Source organism: Entelurus aequoreus, linkage group LG02, assembly GCF_033978785.1.
Source record: "Entelurus aequoreus isolate RoL-2023_Sb linkage group LG02, RoL_Eaeq_v1.1, whole genome shotgun sequence".
Taxonomy (NCBI): Eukaryota; Metazoa; Chordata; class Actinopteri; order Syngnathiformes; family Syngnathidae; genus Entelurus; species Entelurus aequoreus.
Window position 1 is genome coordinate 96,215,179 of NC_084732.1, and position 24,734 is coordinate 96,239,912.

General features: G+C 36.4%; 1 protein-coding gene across 1 annotated transcript; it reads right to left on the minus strand.

The window, feature by feature from the left end:
- Positions 1-280: 280 nt before the first annotated feature.
- lamp1a (lysosomal associated membrane protein 1a) lies at positions 281-22,946 on the minus strand. Its single transcript, XM_062035670.1, has 9 exons — positions 22,581-22,946; positions 12,336-12,442; positions 12,044-12,263; positions 9,942-10,103; positions 9,677-9,870; positions 9,478-9,603; positions 6,409-6,475; positions 6,172-6,339; positions 281-3,011 (listed from the first exon to the last, which is right to left on the minus strand). The coding sequence occupies exons 1-9, from the start codon at positions 22,636-22,638 to the stop codon at positions 2,872-2,874; spliced, it is 1,242 nt and encodes a 413-aa protein (XP_061891654.1). The 5' UTR covers positions 22,639-22,946; the 3' UTR covers positions 281-2,871.
- Positions 22,947-24,734: the final 1,788 nt, after the last annotated feature.

Sequence of the window (24,734 nt, forward strand, 5' to 3'; positions counted from 1 at the left end):
CAGACCAAGTGGGACTCCCAAGACCAGCAGTTCGGAAAAAAGGATTATTTCATCGGAAATTAACAAATGGTTTAAGATTCTGAATAAGTTAAGAATCATGATTCTGATGTGAGCACTTTTTTTGTAGAACCCATATTGAAAATATTTTTTCAGTGACTGAGCAGGAAGAGGCTGGGGAGAATTCAAATTCCATAAAGCACAGTCAGATTACTTTTATGCACACTCTCAAAACGCGTGTAAATGTTGAAAAGCCCTCAATCACCCCTGAACAAAATGTTAAAGTCACCAGCAAAATGTTTATTATTTTCAGTAAAATGTGCAACACAAAAACAGTTTAAATTGCTTCCTATAAAACATAATGATGTAATCACTGAAATGATTATGTTGATAATCCCAGGGATGGACAAGAAGCCACCATGCATGAAATAGTAGTAAGTGTATTTCATACTCACAATGATGTGGAGGAGCAGACATGTCTCTTCTTGGAGTGTCAGGGATGAGAATATTTACATTCTTAACTGTCCACTTTTCTTACAAAAGCCAAGAAATTCCATCTGTTAAAAATAAATCTTCATCCTTCTGGTCGTGGAGGAGAAAGATGACCTATAAATAACTTCATCAGATTCCATATGAGAACACTGACAGGTGAATATTTTTCTTAAAAAAAACAACAATTGTGCTAACTGACTGGAAAAGTTTGTCTGGATGCAAACTTTGTTGCACTTTTATCAACAACACAGCAAGTCAAGCAAATATAGAAAGTCACCACAAACATGCTGACTTGGCAATTTTGTTCCATTCTCTTCACGCTCGTCTGCAGTCTTCTTGTGCGCTCTTTGTCACACTCAGTCCTCATCACTCAGTCTCACTTGTCATCACTCAGTCATCATCACTCAGTCATCATCACGCAGTCTCACTTGTCATCACTCAGTCCTCACTCAGTCGTCCACACGTCAGGGTCGTCCTCACTCAGTCATCCCATCAGGATCTTCATTACTCAGTCGTACCCACGTCAGGATTTTCATCACTCAGTCCTCATTACTCAGTCGTCCTCGCGTCAGAATCTTCACTCAGTCCCCACGTCAGGATCTTCATCAGTCGTCCTCATACCAAGATCGTCATCACTCAGTCCTCATTACTCACTCAGTCATACTCACGTCAGGATCGTCATTACTCAGTCGTCAGTCATCCTCACTTCAAGATTTTCATCACTCAGTCCTCATTACTCAGTCGTCCTCGCGTCAGAATCTTCACTCAGTCCTCATCACTCGGTCCCCACGACGGGATTTTCATCAGTCGTCCTCATACCAGGATCATCATCACTCAGTCCTCATTACTCACTCAGTCATACTCACGTCAGGATCTTCCTCACCCAGTCCTCATTACTCACTCAGTCGTCCTCATGTCAGGATCTTCCTCACTCGGTCGTCGTCACTCTGTCCCCACGTCAAGATTTTCATCAATCAATCGTCCTCATGCCAGGATCGTCATCACTCAGTCCTCATTACTCACTCAGTCATACTCACGTCAGGATCTTCCTCACCCAGTCCTCATTACTCACTCAGTCGTCCTCATGTCAGGATCTTCCTCACTCGGTCGTCGTCACTCTGTCCCCACGTCAAGATTTTCATCAATCAATCGTCCTCACGTCAGGATCTTCCTCACTCAGTCCTCATTACTCACTCAGTCATACTCACGTCAGGATCTTCCTCACTCAGTCCTCATTACTCACTCAGTCATACTCACGTCAGGATCTTCCTCACTCAGTCCTTATTACTCACTCAGTCCTCATTACTCACTCAGTCGTCCTCATGTCAGGATCTTCCTCACTCAGTCGTCGTCACTCAGTCCCCACGTCAAGATTTTCATCAATCAGTCGTCCTCATGCCAGGATCGTCATCACTCAGTCCTCATTACTCACTCAGTCATACTCACGTCAGGATCTTCCTCACTCAGTCCTCATTACTCACTCAGTCGTCCTCATGTCAGGATCTTCCTCACTCAGTCCTCATTACTCACTCAGTCCTCATTACTCACTCAGTCGTCCTCATGTCAGGATCTTCCTCACTCAGTCCTCATTACTCGCTCAGTCCTCATTACTCACTCAGTCGTCCTCATGTCAGAATCTTCCTCACTCAGTCGTCGTCACTCAGTCCCCACGTCAAGATTTTCATCAGTCGTCCTCATGCCAGGATCGTCATCACTCAGTCCTCATTACTTACTCAGTCATACTCACGTCAGGATCTTCCTCACTCAGTCCTCATTACTCACTCAGTCGTCCTCATGTCAGGATCGTCATCACTCAGTCCTCATTACTCACTCAGTCGTCCTCATGTCAGGATCTTCCTCACTCAGTCGTCGTCACTCTGTCCCCACATCAGGATTTTCATCAGTCGTCCTCATACCAGGATCGTCATCACTCAGTCCTCATTACTTACTTAGTCATACTCACGTCAGGATCGTCATCACTCAGTCCTCATTACTCACTCAGTCGTCGTCATCGTCACTCAGTCCCCACGTCAGGATTTTCATCAGTCGTCATCACTCGGTCCTCATTACTCACTCAGTCGTCCTCATGTCAGGATCTTCCTCACTCAGTCGTCGTCGTCACTCAGTCCCCACGTCAGGATTTTCATCAATCAGTCGTCATCACTCAGTCCTCATTACTCACTCAGTCATCCTCACGTCAGGATCTTCCTCACTCAGTCGTCGTCACTCAGTCCCCACATCAGGATTTTCATCAATCAGTCCTCATTACTCAGTCGTCAATCAGTCATCCTCACTTCAAGATCTTCATCACTCAGTCGTCCTCACGTCAGGATCCTCATCACTCACTCAGTCCTCCAGGATCTCCTGAGAACAGAATCCAGTTCAGATGGTTTGATAGCCAGCATGGCTCCTCTTGCGGCCGATGAGGTAGGCGACCAGCACGATGAGCACCAGGCCGGCCAGTGCGGCTCCCACGATGATGGGGATCAGCATCTGGTCCTGGTCTATCTGACACTCCTCAGCTGTAGACCCAGGACACAAACAACACTTCATTTGTTGTTGTTGTTTTGAAATCATTACAGTTGCTACAAAACTGTTTGTCAATGTGCTGCAACCCTGGGAAGATATTTCATGTTGTGTTTCCTGGACTAAAAGGGAATGGAATCAACTAAAAATAATACAAAAATTATTGAAAGTAAAAAAAAGTATGACTTAATTTTAGCACTTTTATGAGTGGGACCGTTTCGGATCCCTGAGAAATTTAGTTTAAAAAAATAAAAATAAAAACTCATCAAAAAATAATGAATCAAAATTCATGTTATGATTTATTGAATGTAAGGCTCCACTTATTCCACATCCAATATTACACTTGAAAATGTTTTTTTACGGATTTGCCCTTTTTTTTTTTTTACGGATTTGCCCTTTTTTTTCCGGGTTAGCCGCCCTATGAAATACAACATTTTCCTGGACAAAAAAAGTGTATGAAACCAAAAAAATGATCAACTCATCTGAAGCTGATTGAGATTTTTAAGCATTCAGAATAAAAAAAATTTAAATTGTTTTAAAAAGTGACTTATTTTTTAGCACTTTCGTGAGTGGGACCCTTTTAGATCTCTGAGAATTGTAGTTCTTTTTTTTTAGAAAAAAACATCTTATTGCTCAAAAAATAATGGATCAAAATTCATGTTATGATTTATTGAATGTAAGGCTCCACTTATTTCACATCCAATATTACACTTGAAAATATATTTTTTACGGGTTTGCCCTTTTTTTTTTTTTTACGGGTTTGCCCTATGAAATACAAAATTTTCCTGGACAAAAAAAAGTGTATGAAACCAAAAAAATTTATAAAAAAATGACACTCATCTGAAGCTGATTGAGATTTTTAAGCATTCAGAATAAAAAAAAATTGTTTTAAAAGTGACTTATTTTTTAGCACTTTCGTGAGTGGGACCCTTTTAGATCTCTGAGAATTTTAGTTTTTGTTTTTTTTTTAGAAAAAAACAAATCTTATTGCTCAAAAAATAATGGATCAAAATTCATAAACTATTTTCAGGCTCCAATTGCTTCACATCAAATATTACACTTTAAAAAGAGTTTGGGGAAAAATTTTGCATAATTTGTGTGTGCCATAAAAAAAATTTCTATAAACAAAATAGGGCATACTACTAAAAAAAATATATTAAAAATTATCAACGGATTTGAAGTTGATCTATAGATTTAAGTAAAGCAAGTAATAAAAAAAAGAGAAGTACGACTTATTTTTTAGCACTTTTATAAGTTTTGGATCCCTGAGAATTTTAGTTAGTGTTGTTTTTTAGAAAAACAAACTCATTGCTCAAAAAATAATAATGATTCAAAATTCATGTTATGAATTATTGACCTGCGTAAGGCTCCAAATATTTCACATCAAATATTACAGTTTAAAATGTGTTTTGGTGAAAATATTGCACATTTTAGCGTGTTTGCCATATTAAAAAAAAAAACGTTTTCCTGGACAAAAAAGGGTATAAAACCAACAAAAAAATAATGATTGACTGATCTTAATTTTTAAGCATTAAAAGTAAAAAATTATAAAAAGTACGCTTTAATTTTAGCCCTTATGACCCCGAAAGGGACAATCAGTAGCAAATGGATGGAGTGGACCCTTTTAGATCCCTGAGAATTTTAGTGTTTAACAAAAAAAATTTAAATAAAAAATGATTGACTGATCTAAAGTTTTCTCTATCAAAAAAGGGCATAAAACAAAAATATATATATATAAAAAAATAAACGGATCTGAAGTTGATCTCTAAGTATTGAAAGTAAAATGAAATAAAAATTACTAAAAAAAAAAAAAAAAAGGTACAGCTTATTTTTAGCATTTTTTTGAGTGGGACTTTGGATCCCTGCAAATTTTAGTGGGGTTCAAAAAACAAAACAAACGCATTGCTCCAAAAAATAATGAATAATTATTGAACTATTTAAGACTCCAAATATACTTCACATCAAATATTACAACTTAAAAAGAGTTTGGGGAAAAATATTGCATAATTTGTGTGCCATAAAAAAAACATTTTCTATGACAAAAAAGGGCATATAAAAAATTATGAACAGATTTGAAGTTGATCTATAGATTTAAGTAAAGCAACTAAATAAAAAAAAAAGTATGACTTATTTTTAGCACTTTTATAAGTGGGACCCTTTTAGATCCCTGAAAATTTTAGTGTTTTTTAGAAGAAAAAAAACTCTTCGCTCAAAAAATAATGATTCAAAATTCATATGAATTTTTGACCTGTGTAAGGCTCCAATTACTTCACATCAAATGTTAGTTTAAAATGTGTTTTGGGGAAAATATTGCCCATTTTAGCGTATCTGCCATATTAAAAAAAAAAAAAAAAGCTTTCCTGGACAAAAAAGGGTATAAAACCAACAAAAAAAGAATGATTGACCGATCTAAATTTTTAAGCATTAAAAGTAAAAAAAAAAGAAAAAATGTATGCCTTATTTTTAGCACGTATGACCCTGAAAGGGACATGCGGTAGAAAATGGATGGATGGAGTGGTACCCTTTTAGATCCCTGATAATTTTAAAATAAAGAATGATCGACTGATCTAAATTTTCAATGGCAAAAAAGGGCATAAAACAAAAAAATATATATATATATAAAAAATAAACAACGGTTCTGAAGTTGATCTCTAAGTATTGAAAGTAAAATTAAATAAATAGTATTAAAAAAAAAAGGTATGACTTATTTTTAGCATTGAGTGGGACCCTTTTGGATCCCTGAAAATTTTAGTGGGGTTCAAAATATAAACAAAAACACATTGCTCATAAAAATAATGAATAATTATTGAGCTATTTAAGACTCCAAATATACTTCACATCAAATAATACTTACATTTTTTTGGGGGGGGGAATATCGCATATTTTGTGTTTATTCCATAAAAAGACCATAAAACATTTAAAAAAATACTTTATATCGATAGACTTGAAGTTCATTTACACATTTAAATGTAAAAAAATATATATTTTTGGCATTTTTATGACAGACCCTTTTGGGTCCCTGAGACCAAAAATCGATATATTTGTTTTGAAAATGACTAATATCAAAATGGCCCCTGCATGCTTACCTCAGTGGAAAAAGTTTGGACACCCCTGAGGTAGCGCGAATGTTTTGACTTCCTGTGAGAGGACTATTACCTGTGGCAAACTGGTTGGTGGTGACATTGAAGGCCTGCACCTGCAGCCTGAAGGTGTTGAGGGAGAAGCCGGGCTGCACCGGCAGACTTTGCTCCATGTTGCACTTGTACGAGCGCCCCAGTGTGGTGCGCAGGTAGTCCAGGTCCGTGCTGCCGGCGGAGACGGGCACTGCAAGGAGACGTTTGACATTCTCAGAACAAAGTCTGATCAAAGACGACATTCTTCTGAGCTTAGTACCTGTCATGTCAGGCCAGTCAGCAGACATGTTGATGGCACTCAGGTAGAACTTGTTGCTGGTGGAGTTCTGCACAGAGAACTATTGTCAACAAACTATTCAAGTAGCAAGAAAGCAGACTTAAATACAGTATCTCTACTTAAGTGTTTTAATGTAGAAAATAATCATATTATGTCCTTCAAAAAGGCAAAGATCGACCCCCGATTCTATCCCATCATTGGTACATCACTTGTATTTTCATTATTATTATGTTGTAAATACATAAAAGAAAACCACACAGTAAATTAGTAAAAACAGATTGGGAAACAATTTGAATTGATTCTGTTAAGAATAATTGTATCTAAGTTATCACAAAACTTTGTGTTTCAATGAGTTCCCAGCGAGCAGACAAAAGCTGTCTTTAATCCTACCAAGCAGAAGGCTTGTAAAACTCCACTGTGTAGGATGGGAAGCAACATGAAGGTGTTCTGTTTCTTTCATGTATTGTAATCAACAGAAAGATATTGTCTTGACCCGAGATTTACAAAGTGAAGAGGAAGCAGGACCAGACTCCCCTCCAGGCACCGCTTCTTTGAACTGTTTTACGACCTTTTCTTTGAACTATTGTGATCAAAGGCGATGGCTGTTTACGACCCCCGACCCCCCGACCCCTAGAAACAGCTGTTGCCATGTAATCAGTGAAAGTCCAAATAAAAGAGGATGCGTACAATCTTTCGCCAGAGCGTGGTGAGACTGTACAAGAGTACAGCCCGGACGTCTGGAGCCAAATTCAATTCTGTCTGTTTAATTCCTTGCTTCTTGTCTTGTGTTAATACATGTCATCAGTGTTTGAACCTGACAGTTTCAGAACCTAATAAAAATCTCCATTTGGATGTGACTTGATTTTTTTTCCCCCTGCATCCCTAGTTAACGTCTATAAACTTTGGTTCCCGACTAGATGTTAGTAATGGTGTACTCAACGGTACCGATTTTCAGTACTTGTGTGAGTAAATATTCATTTTTAAAATATCAAATCTTGTATTTTATTGTAACATTTAAAAAGTGACCTTTATCCAGTTGTTACATTATCACATTTGAGTTGCGATGAGGTGGCGACTTGTCCAGGGTGTACCCCGCCTACCGCCCGAATGCAGCTGAGATAGGCTTCAGCAACACCCGCGACCCCTAAAGGGACAAGCGGTAGAAAATGGATGGATGGAGTTGCAATTATACCATACCAACTTTATTTATAAAGCCCTTTAAAAACAACCACAGTTGAAGAACAAAGGGCTGTACACCACAAATAGTTGCAAGTCCAAAACATTAGGTGGCAGTAGTGTATCTATCAATCAATCAAAGTTTACTTATATAGCCCTAAATTATGAGTGTCTCAAAGGGCTGCACAAGCCACAACGACATCCTTGGCTCAGATCCCACATCAGGGCAAGAAAAAAACTCAACCCAATGGGATGACAATGATAAACCTTTTTTATGGTGGGGGTTTTTTTTGCGCCTTAAAAAGTGTTAATACTGCAAGTACAGTACGCACCAGCCGTTTATTGTAAAGTGCATCTTAGTGGTTTTTTGTCATATTTGGAGGTGTTGAAATCACTATGAAAAATTACTAATGCTAATCAGTAGTATGTCAATGGCAATGCCAATGTATATTAGCACCGAGCTAGCGCATTTTTGAAAAAGTGGATCCTTACTTAACTTGCATTGAGTCAATTGCTTTCTTGGCATTGAGAATTGCAACATTACTAGGGGTAGATTGGCAGAGTCCACTCTCAGTGCTGCTGGAGTGACAACCGGGCGTGACATTGCGTGCTACAGGAGCTGTTAATAATAACGCCAACTTTTATGTTTTGCCCACGGCTTTATTCGGCCACCTCCGTCTTCACCGACCCTACAGGATATCTGTTCCAACACTTCCTGTTCCAACAATACTCCCTTCACAATAAGAGTTTGTGCTTTACTAAGGGAATAATAATAGTAATAAAATGTACACAAATGAGTCTTGACAGAACCATTGGGTTTTAGGAACGGCAGGATACAGTGTTTCCCACACATTTATTTATTTGTGGCGGCCCGCCACGAAAGAATTACGTCCGCCACAAATAAAAAAAATAAAAACTTTTTTTTGTCCTGTCCAGCTTCTCAGGCAAATCATATAGTTGATGTAGATGCCCATATAGGCTGTTCAGATTTACTTTACAAAAGAGAAGTGTAGGATACCTCTCTTGTTGCCTTATTTGTATTTGACCACTACTGTTTTCTGTTTATTTGTTACTGACTGTGGCAGGACACCTCTGCCTCTGTTTCACTTTATGTTGCTGGTAAATAATATGGTTGTAGTAGTAGGCTAAAGCTAAATTATTTAGTATGCACTAATTAAAGGGGCAGGGCTTTAAGAGACATTTTAGCTTTTATATTTTATAAGATATATTTTTTGTAAGAACCACAATTAATAAATATATTTCAGTGAATAACTTATTGTTCAAATCTGTATATAAATATGTACATAAAGTGTTGTAATTATATTGTAAAATGGATGGATGGATGAACATTTAAAACAAAGCTGTTATTATTAATTAGTAAGTATACATTTTTTGAGCCTTTTTAGAGAAAATCATATTGTAGTAAATCATGCAAATTAATCGATGATGTCGTTGTGACCACGCCCATAGCCACGCCCCCACCGCCACAGGTATCTTGGCAGTTTATGGGAAACACTGGGATATCTGTTCCAACAATACTCCCTTCACAACAAGAGTTTGTGCTTACTAAAGGGAATAATAATAGTAATAAAACGTACACAAATGAGTCTTAACAGAACCATTGGGTTTTAGGAACGGTGGGATTCGGTCCATGCCAAAATAGTACCGGGTTCAGTACTCTTCCCTAGCGTTGAACGGATATTCCTACTTATGACTTCTCCGGGAGAAAGCCTCACAAACTAAGATGGAAGGCTTTAGAAACAAAAGTTTGTCGATCTCCAGCTAGAAGCTAATGCTTGCAAGGAAGACCGGATGTTTTTGGGCGGATCTCACGCCTCAAATCTATGCCTAAAGCAGACCGAGAGGCTGAATTACCACGCTGAAGGTGAATCCCAGTGTGGTCGTTCTGTCTTGGGTCAGAACTAAAGTAGCTCTTGATGCCTCGCATGATCCGGACGAACTTGTCAGATTTGGGGTGAGATTGAAAATTTCTTGGATGGTCTGAAACACAAGTGTGAGGTTAGCATGGTAACTTGATAAAATAAAAAATAAAAAGGTTCCAAGACTACGATACCTTATTCTGCGATTGAGAGACGTAGGAGAAATTGAGCTGCAGTCCCATTTGGGCCAGGAAACAAATGGTCCCATTGACATTTCTAACGGAGTACACCCCTTGTTCAGGTGTGCTTGGTTCTGGGGGTGGTGTGCTGGGAGTCTGGGTGGTGGTGGGAGCGACGGTGCTGGCTTGGTCTGCTGCACAGGTGGTTTCTGCGACAAAAAGGGGAGGACAAGTTGGCAAAAAAAGAAAAAGGAAAAAACGAAGACAAGAAACGTGGTACCGGCTGGACTCAGGTCGTCTCCTGGCATGTAGGCCTGGAGCCTCATGTCGGAGAAGGTGACCACTTGTGCTCCCATGGCGACGGACGTGGCGCTCACACAGCGGTAGGTGGTGTTGATGGCGGCCCGGATTCCAACGGAGGCTGACACGACAGTGACCACGTCTGAAGGAAAAGAACATGGGTTACAAAAGCAGGGGCGTCAAAAGTGTGTTGTCTATTGAAGTCAGACAAAACACATTAAAACGTAAGGGAAAAAAAAAAGATGAAATGTTGAGAAGTATAACTAGTAATGGGTAAAACGATACTGAAGCATGGATGCATAACGTGATGTGGGTGTCACTTTAAAGGGGAACTGCACTGTTCTTTTCTTTTTTAATTATGAAAAGATTTAGAATAGAGTTAAAATGGCAATTTGAATGACTATTGTATGTTATAAGGAGATGCTTTGATGTGGTGTTATTGTTGTGAATTAGTGTATTCCTTTTGCCTTAATGTTGTACATTTATCAATAAAGTTATTAATTTAGACCACAGAGAACAGCTGCTACTATTGAAGCAGCTATTAATAATAAATAATAAACTAATTTGAAGGTCAAATGTAAGGACTTATACAATCCAGCATATGGCGGATGACCTTTATGAAACAATGATGCAGCGTTGATACTAGGGGTGTAACGGTACGTGTATTTGTATTGAACCGTTTTGGTACGGGGGTTTCGGTTCAGGTGTGTACCGAACGAGTTTCCACACGAACATATGAAGTAGCCGCTTAAGCTAAAGTCTTAACAAGCTGCTCTGCTTTCTGCCTCTTCCCTGTCAGTACTCTACACAGCACCCAACATTGTCCCACTCACACAACCATCTGATTGGTTACAACCATAGCGGTAACAGCCAATCAGCAGTGCGTATTCAGAGCGGTAACAGCCAATCAGCAGTGCATATTCAGAGCGCAGCGTTTAGCAGGTAAGCATCAGGCAGCGGACTCTCTCCAAATGATAATAAACACCTCCCAGTCAACTACTAGTAACATCACTATGAACCCGTTGACCTTCTAGAAATATAAAAGGCAGCTCAGCTCGCTCGTAGTCCTGGCTTGAGGTGAAGGCTAATTCGCTTTTAGCGTAATGTTAGCTCATTTTGCGGCGTGTGTGTGCATGTGTGTTACGGACAGCAAAGCCCTGTCTCGCGGTTATTTCACTTTACCTTTTTCTGTGTTGATTGAGCTGTGTTGAAGCAGCAAAAAAGGACATTATGTTAAATGAAGTTTCTGTCTCTGATAATTGATATAATAATGTAAGTGCATCATTAAGCCTACATGAACTCCATGGTGTTCAGGGATGAATAGCCTCTCCTATTGCTATTGTACTATTTTTTCAGCTTTAGTTACATTAATCATTAGTAATAGAGCAGCCTAGTTTTGAATGGCAGGGTCCCTGCTATCACATGTTGATAAAAAAATATAACATTTACATAATAAAAATCAACTACAGGCTTCCCAAATGCTGTAATAAATTAAACATGATGAGTTGACTTGAAACTGTTTAATGTTGCACTTTTTATATGTAGAAGAAAAGTTTTGTCATTTTATTTAATCTGGGCAACAACTTGAGGCAGTTTAATGTTGATTAACGTGGGCAGAATTATAATAGTGTTCCCAATGTTAAAAGGATAAAGCCATTGTTTACAAATTTGGTAAATAAATAACCAAAAAATTTATATTTTGTTGTTTTGTTACTGTACCGAAAATGAACCGAACCGTGACCTCTAAACCGAGGTACGTACCGAAACGAAATTTTTGTGTACCGTTACACCCCTAGTTGATACAGGTAGGTAGTGTGCCATGCACTCACTGAGGCGTCATTTAAACATCAGTCTTTGTCACCTACCACACAAAGATTGGTATTTAAATACACAATGGCTTTTATTTAGCATATCTAAAGACAAAAAATAAATACCAAAATGGCCCCTGCGTGCTTCGACTTTTCAGGGTAGAAAAAATTGAATTACAACAATTTAGGTCATGTGTTATCGAACAGTAATAAATAAATAGACACACGTGTACAAAAGAGTAATGGAGATCAACACATGCTTTGCAGTTCTCACCAGAGCTGTTGGCATCGGGGAAAATGGAGGCGTCGCTGAGGTTGTATTGCAGGGTCAGGTTGTCCACGCTGTAGAGACTTCCGTTCCTCGAGAAGCTCAGGCCCAGGGCGTGACCAGGTCCGAAGGTTGCCACCAGGCCCGGGAGGCCACCTCCTGTGCCGCACGTGCTGCTGCTTGCATCCACCCTGGTTGTGTTGGGCAGCGGCACCTGCACACTCCTCTGTGGAGAGACACTTGTGGTTTACTGTATATTCTACTGTATATTCTACTGTATATTCTACTGCATACGTACTGCACCGCTGGAGGCGTTGTAAGTGATGAAGAAAAAGGCGGAGATTTCTGCCTTGATGCATGTGGAGTTCCCCTCCCGTACTTCAAGAGTAACAGCTTGGATGCATCCTGCAATAGTAGAATGGAAACAATTTTTTTAATCACATAGCTATTAAAAATGATTAAAGGTGAGACATTAGCAAACGAATAGAGTCTTTTGAACGGGCCCCTTTAAGCAGTTGGGAGCCGTTTTTTTTTTAATGCACATGCAGATAGTGTTGGCATCGAGATAGTGTTGGCATTGCCCATCCGACTGGCCCCTGGACTACAAGATTAGTCAGAGGAAACGGCAGAATTTAGATTTACCTTTTTTTATTTAAAATATTGCCTCCATCCATTTTCTACCGCTTGTCCCTTTCGGGGTCGCCATTTATTCTATTTTATTTTGATTCATGTGTATGCACATTTTTGTTATGTCCTAATTTTTATTCTGATGGTAGTTACACTTCTTAAATCCATACATTTTATTCATGTCTATTTGTTTCTCTATTGTAAAAATGCTCTTGTGCTACAAAGTTTTTAAGGTGAGGGAAAAATCTAAATAATGATGTTACTGTTAAAGCACGGGGATATGGCGCTACCTCATGTATTTAGAATCAAAACAACAAATACACAATTATAGCCAATCTGTGCATGATTAATTACATGAGTTAACTTATTTTTGACAGCCCTAATATTTATGTAAATATTTTTTTCTAATTTATTTTAATTTACTTTTCAGGCGCATTCACATTTGTATTGTCTTAATTCTTATTCTAGTTGTATTTATACTTTTTATATCCATAAATACATTTTATATTCTTATTTGTATTATTAAAATGCTCTCCAGCTACACATTTTTAAGTGAGAGAAAACTCTTAATACTGATGTCACTGTCAAATGATAGGAATATGACAACACTTTATGGAACGTTTACCATGTAAACCAAAATAAAATTATAGCCAATATTGTGGAATAATTCCCACAAATAGTGTGATATTTGTGTACATTTCGGATTCCGCAACTGATATTTGTGATTGTTTCCAAAAACAAGGACACAAAAACTTAACTATAATAACAAGCCAGTTAGTAGACATTTATATGAAAACATGACAATGATAAAATAAAGAAATATGAATAAAACCTCCTGTGTGCCTTATTAACTTAGCGAATAGACTGTAAACAAGATGACAATGTCACAGAATGTATCAAACTACATGCAGAATACAAAAACATTTTGTACATTTGTTATCTTTCTTGTTGCTATTGGTCCTGTCTGGTTAGATAAAAGCTTTATTGCGCAACATTGACCTACATTTACTGTGACGCAGTTAGCAATACGACCACTAGAGGTCTCTCTCCAACGGTCCACAATAAAGTCCCAAATGCTGTCAACTGCTGAAATTATTTTACATATATTTACTTTTTTGCTAATAGGAGCATGTTATATAACCTTTGTTGTGTATAAGTGATATATTCATAAGAGAGGCACGTTTCAATGTTAAAACAATGCACAAAAGGAGTACATTGTAGCTGTTACTGACACATTGTAATACTTTTACAGACCGAACACCCTCGAAACTGGCTGTGTGTGTGTGTGTGTGTGTTCTTGTATTTCTACTCTTCTTGAGACAACAAAGGAAAAGTAGCTTCCATATGAGGAGGTGTGAACAAGTGATGACATAAATCCTGGTCCCAATAGAGAAAACCATTGCATCTAATAGAGAATGTCTCATTTGCAACACTGGTGGTGAAATCCATCAAAATGAGGGTGGACCCAAAAAAGAGGGATTTTTCAAATTGGAAAATAAAATAAATATGTATATAGAGACATACTGTAATAACTTGAAGTAAATAACTAAGATTAAAAGCCAAATACAAACAAAAAATTAAATTAAATAAAAGCAGTCTCTCACAATGTGTCGACTTTTTTCCTATAAAACTGGGAACTGTTTCTCATATTCTTTCTGTTTCTGTAATATTGCAATATTTTCTTGTAAAAATATTACTTTTTTATGTAACATTTTTACTTTTTAATGCAAAATGGTGACATTTGTCATAAAATTCTGACTTTTTATCACAATATTGCCAATTTTTTGTCGTTCTTGTAAAATAGTGACATTTTTTGAGTAAAATTATGACATTTGTCATAATTTTGCCAAGTAAAATTCTGATTATTATTATAATATTGCCAACATTTTTAAGTTTTCTTATAAAATTGTGACTTGTCGAGTAAAATTACGACTCTTTTCATAAAATTGCACAAATGTTCAGTTTTTCTTGTAAAATTTTGACTTGCGTTAAGTAAAATTACGACTTTTATTATAATGCTGCCAACATTTTTAGTTTTTCCTTTTAAAATTGAGACCTTTTTCTTGTGAAATTCCAACTAATTTTTTTTACAACAAGCTTTCATATATTTTCTTAGTATGTATATATTATTAATGTTGTAAATACACATCTTTATATATCTAGAAAGGGTGGTCCTAAAGAGGTAGGCATTATTGAGAGGTCTCCACAAGGTAACAAATACAAGATGTTGAATGTGTGCGTGTTGGGAAGCGTTTGCTGCAGACAACTGGCTGTAAAGTGCCACATGTTGAGGTGGCGACTTGTCCAGGGTATACCCCGCCTTCCGCCCGATTGTAGCTGAGATAGGCTCCAGCGCCCCCGAAGGGAATAAGTGGTAGAAAATGGATGGATGTTTGAAAAAAAAAAAAAAAAACTCCCACATGTGAAAATTATGTAAAGTGAATCTGGACTATTTCACCAGGTTTTATTTTTGCTACATGCATTTACCACAACAGTGGTAAATGCTTTCCTGCATATATGATTCTAATATTCACATGCATCAAACTCATCATTTAATGCAGCCCGCGATAGCCCTGAAATAATATGAGGCAATTAAGCATACGATAGCCCTGAAATAATATGAGGCAATTAAGCATTTTATTATTTACTAAATGTAATCTTTTCATTTTGACGGACAGAAATGCATGTGCATGCTACTGAGTATATTTTAAACTTTACTATCTAATAATGCAACAAATAATATTATCATTAATTTCAAACTTTTAAAAATTCAAACAAAATAAATATCTGCTTGAGTTATACCAAAGCAAGTTATTCATCAAATTGTACACTGCATTTTGGCCATACAATAATCTTTGCAGTGTTTTACTCCATCATGATTTCTCCTTTTTTCATGCTAAATTTATTTAAAATTACACAAAAAGCAAACACATTATGGATTTATTAATTTGTATTTTATTTTATTATTTTTGTAAATGTTCTCAAAAAAACTCAACTGTTGACCCTAAGCAAAAATACCAAACTTGTAATGTTTTTTTTATTTTAGCCCTTTGGAGGCCATTTAATCAAATGATGAATTAGTATCAATTTGCAGAACATTTGAGTGATTTTACTAATTTAAACCTGTAACATTATCTGATCCTTCCAAAGAGTCAAAATTCAAAACCATTGCAATGTTTGAGAAATTTGAGCAAAAAAAAGTTTGGGGAATTTTATGTCCTTTGAAGATCATTTAAATTTAACGTCCTCAGATGGTTAATTTACATAAAAATATGCAGGTAATTATTTTTGAAATAGTCATTAAGGCCTCATTTATACTGCAGGTCAATTCTCATGTTTTTGCCCATCAGACCTGTATCAGATTTGTCATGTCAACATGAATTCCGATTTTTATTTTTATTTTATTTTGTTAAAATCAGACCCAGGCCTCTCTCGTATGTGGATATAAAATCTGATTTGTATGGAATGAAACTGCAGTGGCAACGCTCTGGTCGCATTCATCTGACTGATATGTAATAAAACGGGGATAAGAGTCATAATCTTTGGCCAAAATAAACGTTTACAAAATAAATAGTTGACAAATGAGCAGAAAACAGGCGAAAATAATACCATCTTTTCCGGTCTATAAGCCGCTACTTTTTTCTCAATGCTTTGAACCCTGCCGTTTATAAAACGGTGCAGCTAATTTAGGGATTTTTCTCAGCAAATGGCTATGATTTGTATACAACAAATAGTTTTCATACTACTTAGATGGAGACAATGAGAGGGTGCGTTTGCGCTATGACACCATCTTTTGGACGAGTTGGCTTACTGCAGGTTGAAAATGTAATGCCTTAAACCAAACGTAAAGCCGTCCATAGCGTTTCTACTCATGGATTATTCATTCATCACTCCTAGCAACGTTTGCAAGTTTTACAATAAAACTAAATCAATCCATACTTACTAAACCGTCCCATGTGTGATGTCTGTAGTGCACGTCCTTTCGTTAAGTAATCAAGCTAGCGTTGGTAGCATTAGCCAATATGCTAACACATTTACGAGTGTCTGTTTTATTATTATAACTTACAATAGCATTCTTTGTAGTTTTAGTTTCACAAATTCCTCAGTAGACGTCACTGTGGAGTTTGTTTAGCTTATTGGAGAGCTAGCTTCCGCAGTTAGTGAGTCCTTGACGATGACATCTGTTGTTTGATCAGCCATTTCCCTGTTGTGTGACAGGCACCGTTTGGAAACAATTAAGGTATGTAAATAAACACAAAATATTTTATACAGGTATATAACTGCAGCTTATAGTCCGGTGCGGCTAATATATGTATAATATTTTTTCCCTCTAAAATTTAGGGGGGTGTGGCTTAGATTGCTGCACACCTCAATGTTCCACCACTCCTGTCTCCGACTGCTCGCTCACACCCTCTTCGGAGCAGGCATCGAAGCAAATGTCCCGCAAACTACCACAAAAAAATGCTGGCTCTCTTCCTTCTTATTCTTCTTTGCGCAACAATTCGGGTTCAACGATAGTTTACTTTGACCGCACAAAATCCTTGAAATTGCCACAAATGCACCGGGATTGAGACTAGAGATGTCCGATAATGGCTTTTTTGCCGATATTGTCCAACTCTTAATTACCGATTCCGATATCAGCCGATACCGATATATACAGTCGTGGAATTAACACATTATTATGCCTAATTTTGTTGTGATGCCCCGTTGGATGCATTAAACAATGTAACAAGGTTTTCCAAAATAAATCAACTCAAGTTATGGAAAAAAATGCCAACATGGCACTGCCATATTTATTATTGAAGTCACAAAGTGCATTGGTTTTTTTTTAACATGCCTCAAAACAGCAGCTTGGAATTTGGGACTCTCAGGGAGAGCATGAGGAGGTTGAGGTGGGCGGGGTTGAGGTGGTGGGGGGTGTAGGGGTTAGCGGGGGGTGTAGATTGTAGCGTCCCAGAAGAGTTAGTGCTGCAAGAGGTTCTGGGTATTTGTTCTGTTGTGTTTGTTGTGTTACGGTGCGGATGTTCTCCCGAAATGTGTTTGTCATTCTTGTTTGGTGTGGGTTCACAGTGTGGCGCATATTTGTAACAGTGTTAAAGTTATTGACACGGCCACCCTCAGTGTGACCTGTATGGCTGTTGACCAAGTATGCTTTGCATTCACTTGTGTGTGAGAAAACCCGTAGATATTACGTGATTGGACCGGCACGCTAAGGCAGTGCCTTAAAGGTTTATTGGCACTCTGTACTTCTCCCTACGTCCGTGTAGCACTCCGTAGAGCGGCGTTTTAAAAAGTCATAAATTTTACTTTTTGAAACAGATACCGATAATTTCCAAACCGATACCGATAATTTCTGATATTACATTTTGAAGCATTTATCGGCCGATAATATCGGCAGCCCGATATTATCGGACATCTCTAATTGAGACCGACAAAAATTGGAGCCACGTTTACTTCTGTAAACACTGCAGCACGTGTGATGACATTTCGCGTGCGGGTCGGATTGCGTTCACATTGGACATCTCATTTTCTTTGTATTGTGAACAATTACGTGAAAAAATCAGGAGCTACAAACCTGAAAGAGCGATCTAGCGACTGTATATCCCTGTTAAAACTAACACTAAAAACAATTGCTGAACCTGTGTTGACTGTGGTTGGTTAGTTGCCCACCATGTCAACATGTTATTAAATGCCTCAATTTCCATTCATATCAACTGGATATACTAAACCCATTATTTGACCTTCCCCTCCAATGCTGCCCGCTGTAACTTGAACTTCACACAACTAAGATCATGACATAAACGCCTCTGTAAACCGAAACCAAAGTAGCAAAGAGAAGCTAATACCACAACAACAGTACACTCCCCTGATTAGACATGTTCTAAAGTACCAGTCATTAAATACTGATAGCATATTCCTATCCAGGGAAAAAAAAACAGTTCTGGGTTTACTGACTCCCAGCTGGGCTCTGGGAGATGAATGCCCCAAACAAACAGTAGCGGACAAGGAAGAAGCGCATGGTTGTGTGTGCACAACAAAGCAACACAAACACACACAGCAGTCACATGAAGCTCTCAGATGACAACGAAGCTGCAGCTGTTGCATAACATCAACACAACCTGGATGTTAAATTAATATTCAACAGTTAAGTAGAGATACTCTAATGACCAAGACAAGACAAGACAAATGGTTGCGATTAATCACAAAAAATGATCGCATCAATCATGTACAGACACAGACTAATCACAACCTTAGCTGCTAAGTGGCGTGGGTTTATATACGGTTTTACACCAGCGCAAAGATGTTTGGAACATACATAGTTACAATATGGTAGATCACATGTCGAAAAGGAGTAAGAAGAAACGGAGCTAAATCAATCCTACCCCTTTTTGGTTTCTTAGCAATTCCTTACATGTTTGTTTGTACTCAACCAGTAACACAAACTGTGGATGAATAAGTAAATACTTATCAATTTATGGTTCACATAAATAGTTAAGTTGATTATATCATTTTTCAGTAGGATTCAAGATGTTTATCCTAATTATTCTTTGTACTTTGTAAACACTTTTGAGTGTCTTAAACTGGTTCATATTATTAGTAGATTGTTTAATTTAATTCCACATACTGATATAATAAAGGTTTTAAGTGTTGTGTTTGTTTGAGTGTCTTAAACTGGCTTATTCATGTTGTTTATCAATCCATTCTATAATTTAATTCTAAAAGGGTTTAAGTGTTGTACATGCATAAATGTTTTGAATTAGATTGTGCTCAAAGGTTTTAGGTCTCTTTTGTTGAGAACAATTGTACATTCTTGGGTAGCAGGTTATAGTTTGCTTTGTGCATAATTTCCGTGGTTTGCAAATGCACCAAATCATTGAACTTCAATTTTTGATTCAATAAAGTATTTGTAAGTTCTCCAACGGACCATTTTTGTAACAGTTAGTGACGGAAGTGTACTTTATTAGTTATTTCCCCATATTTCTGCACAATAACCCAGATATGGTAACACTAGCGAGCAGGATGAAGTGATTTTTGCTCGAGAAGATATTTTCCTTTATTAATTATTCACATATTTCTTTCCACTTTGTTTTATATTGTTTAGATTCCAATATTACAATTATTTTTATCATCTATCACCTGAAAATTGTCTTTTACTTACCGTATATACTCCTCTATTTGTGTTTAACTTTCCCTTCTACTGTTACCAAATAACATTATTTTCGTTTTACTGAGATTCAAATAGTTTGTTTTTGTCAAACCATCTCTTTAATTTGTTCATTTCTTTTGTTACCATTTGTATTACCTTGTGTGTGTCCTCTCCTGAACAAAACACAGCCATGTCGTAACTTTAAAGTCTCTTGTAACTTTACAAATGTCCTTTAAAGATTGAACAATTTTGGTCAAAGTATTGATCCCTGAGGTTCGCCACAGTATATTCAGCATTGTAGAAATATGTTTGCCTCGCTTCATAGTGGTAAGTCGCTTCTGACCCAGTTCAAGACCAAACCTCGGATGCTATATCGTTCTAATTTGTTAATTAAGATATGATTAATTTTGTCAAATGCTAACACTGCAACAGCACACTGTTTAACATACATTGCAATGGCAATTCCTGTTATTTCCATTTACGCCATCCATGTTGAACTGATAGCGCTGAATCTGTATTGGTTCTACTTTTATTCATAAGCTTGTCTATAATCTGTTTGACAATTTTTCAAACATTTTTAAAAATCGGTCTATAGTTTGTATACTGCTATTTGTCTCCAGTCTTAGAAATCGGAACTTTTGCTATTTTAATTTTGTTTGGGAATTTGCTTGTTTTAAAATGATAGGTAGTTGAAATACATTAAAGGTTCTAGAATCTCTTCAATAACCTTTTATGTTGTTTCTATAATAAATCCATTACAACCAGCTGAGGTCTTGACTTTACCTTCAGTTACAATATTGATTATTTCCTCTTCTGTCACTTCAACATCAAGGTGGCATTTCTGTCTATGATGTCCTCAACGGATCTGGAATCCTTTCCTCCAGATTTGGTTTGATTTGTTCATATTGTCATTTCTTACGTTTCCGTATGAAAAGTATTTTGAACCTTTGAATCATTTTAATGACGCCTTTAAGAAACCCTATGTTGCTCTCACAATAACCTTAAAAACAGGTTTAGCTTTAAAAATATTCAATTTATAACTACTATGCGGAAACGTATGGCCTGGTGGTCTGTCAAAATGTGTTGCTTCGTTGAAAAAAAAAGCTACCACTTGGCTCTTTCTGTATGGCGATGAAAACGAAAATGTAGCCTACCATTATTTGCGAAGTGAAGTGAATTATATTTATATAGCGCTTTTCTCTAGTGACTCAAAGCGCTTTACATAGTGAAACCCAATATCTAAGTTACATTTAAACCAGTGTGGGCGGCACTGGGAGCAGGTGGGTAAAGTGTCTTGCCCAAGGACACAACGGCAGTGACTAGGATGGCAGAAGCTGGGATCGAACCCGGAACCCTCGAGTTGCTGGCACGGCCAGTCTACCAACCGAGCTATACTCTATCCTCCTTCAAAACCGCACTAAAAGAACACCTCCAGGCAACTTCAACCGTTAATTAACACCCTCCCCCTTCCACATCCCACCTCCCCGGATTGTAAATAATCTAATGTAAATAATCAAATGTAGATACTTATTCTTATGCTTTCTGATCTCTCTCTATGTCCACTGCTCGCTGTACATATCCTACCAATTCAGTCTTACACTGTCTCAATGTCCATTTCTCTGATGATGCAATTGTTGATGACTGTATCAACCAAACCTTTTACTCATTTTCATTAATTACTAGTTTCTATGTAACTGTTTTTATATTGTTTTAATTTCTTTCTTATTCAAGAAAATGTTTTTAATTTATTTATCTTAATTTATTTTATTAATTAAAAAATAAAAAAAAAGACCTTATCTTCACCATACCTGGTTGTCCAAATTAGGCATGATAATGTGTTAATTCCATGACTGTATATATCGGTATCGGTTGATATCAGTATCGGTAATTAAGAGTTGGACAATATCGGATATCGGCAAAAAAGCCATTATAGTCTAATAATAATGTCAATGAGGGATTTTTAATCACTGCTATGTTGAAATTGTAACTAATATTGATACTGTTGTTGATAATATTCATTTTTGTTTCACTACTTTTGGTTTGTTCTGTGTCGTGTTTGTGTCTCCTCTCAATTGCTCTGTTTATTGCAGTTCTGAGTGTTGCTGGGTCGGGTTTGGTTTTGGAGTTGGATTGCATTGTTATGGTATTGCTGTGTATTGTTTTGTTGGATTGATTAATTTAAAAAATAATAAATAAAAATAAAAAAATAAAAATAAATGTCGATTTTTTTAAAAATGAGAATCGATTCTGAATCGCGATTCGAATTCGAGTCGCTTTTTCCCCACACCCCTTGTAGCGCATTTCGACAAAACAACGGAACCCGTTGACCGCGATAAACGAGGGACGACTCTATGACGACTCTTTGACGTTCTGCCAAAAATATTGGGGTCTTTTTTTTTCATGTTAATTTTAAATTACATATATGTAAGTAAGTAATTAACCCAAATTCATGCATAATTAATTAGAAAAGGAATAGTTTTGAACTTTTGACAGCACGACTTTAAAAAAAAAACACAACTCGCTTTGATGACCAAACCGGAAGTTCTTGTTCATTTATTTCACCGGGCAATTATTCAAGATTGGAGTTATTAACCGAACATAGGGGTGAAAACGTTAAAAATAAAATGAGTAAAACACAGCATTTTGTGACATTTATTACAAAACAAAACATTTGCTAGAGCCAAGTCTTATCGAAGCGAGCGTTACCATGCTAATGCTAGCTGCTAGCGAGCCGAGCCGCGTCGTGCATGAAGCCCAATAAACACTCACCTAAGCCCGCAACGCAGACAAGGAGCAGCAAGGTACCACACGCCTGGAAATATCTCATCTTTGGAGTCTTTATTGTCACAACTGGGGAGGATTTTCTGTCACCGGCTGGATGCTGAACTCCTGCCGCCGACGCAGGTGGGTCGTGCCGAGCCAAGTGCGCTTGACTCGACGTCACCTTGGAATAAAAAGCAGAGACGCTTTTTTTTTTTAATCGGCGCCTTGTTCTTCTTTGTCGCCGCTGGAAGACGCGGATGACGCAGGTTGTCGTCGTCGGTCTTAGTTTCCACCAGAAGCGAAGCTTTTGAGCGTCATGTGAACTGTGGCGTCTGCTGCTAGCGTGTCACGTGAGTACAGACGTGACGTTCACGAACGAGTCGGGTCTTTTGAACGGTTCTTTTTAAGGGAACGATGGGAACCGATTCGCGTTGAGAGCCGTTTTTTTTATGCACATGCAGATATGATATTATTTTTATTATTTCCTGATTTTTATTTGTATTTACACATTATTAAACATGTTATTCTTACTTGTTTTGTGTATTTATATCTGTAATATTTAAATACTACAACGTTATTTAAGTTAGGGGGAAATTCAAAATAGTGATATCACTGTTAAAATATCACCCGACTTGTAACTGGACTAAAAATGTAAATGTTTTGTATTATTTATATTTTATTTATGTTTTGTTTATTATTTTCTATTTTATTATATTATTTATAATTTAATTATATTTTATTTATTATTTTCTATTTTATTTAGTTACTTTTTTATTTGGATTCACTTCTATGGCTTATTGTTCCGATGTCAATCATACACACACTAGGTAGGGAGGTACTATTGTATTCACATTTTTATTATTTCCTGATTTTTATTTGTATTTACACATTATTAAACATGGATTTTTTACTTGTTTTGTGTATTTATATCTGTAATAGTAAAATACTACAACTTTATTTAAGTTAGGGGAAAATTAAAATATCACTCAACTCGCAACTGGACTTAAAATGTAACTTTTTTATATTATTTATATTTTGTTTATTATTTTCTATTTTATTTAGTTACTTTTTTATTTGGATTCACTTCTATGGTTTATTGTTCTGATGTCAATCATACACACACTAGGTAGAGAGGTACTTTTGTATTCAAATTTTTATTATTTCCTGATTTTTATTCGTATTTACACATTATTAAACATTTTATTCTTACTAGTTTTGTGTATTTATATCTGTAATATTTAAATAGTACAACATTATTTAAGTTAGGGGAAAATTCAAAATAGTGATATCACTGTTAAAATATCACCCGACTCGCAACTGGACTAAGAATTAAAGTTTTTTTTATATTATTTATATTTGATTTATATTTTGTTTATTATTTTCTATTTTATTTAGTAACTTTTTAATTCGGATTCACTTCTATGGTTTATTGTTCTGATGTCAATCATACACACACTAGGTAGGGAGGTACTTTTTTATTCAAATGTTTATTATTTCCTGATTTTTATTTGTATTTACACATTATTTAATATTTATTCTTACTTGTTTTGTGTATTTCTATCTGTTATATTAAAATACTACAACGTTATTTAAGTTAGGGGAAAATTCTAAATAGTGATGTCACTGTTAAAATATCCCCCTTTTGTATTCACATTTTTATTATTTTGCCTGATTTTTATTTGTATTTACACATTATTAAACATTTTATTCTTACTTGTATTGTGTATTTCTATCTATAATATTAAAATATTACAACGTTATTTAAGTTAGGGGAAAATTCAAAATAGTGATATCACTGTTAAAATATCACCCGAGTCGCAACTGGACTAAAAATTGAACTTTTTAAAATTAATTATATTTTAATTATATTTTGTTTGTTATTTTCTATTTTATTATTATTATCATTTTAAATTTGGATTCACTTCTATGGTTTATTGTTCTGACGCCAGGTAGGGAGGTACTTTTGTATTCACATTTTTAATATTTCCTGATTTTTATTTGTATTTACACATTATTAAACATTTTATTCTTACTTGTTTTGTCTATTTCTATCTGTAATATTAAAATACTACAACGTTATTTAAGTTAGGGGTAACATTCTAAATAGTGATATCACTGTTAAAATATCACCCGACTCGCAACTGGACTAAAAATTTAACT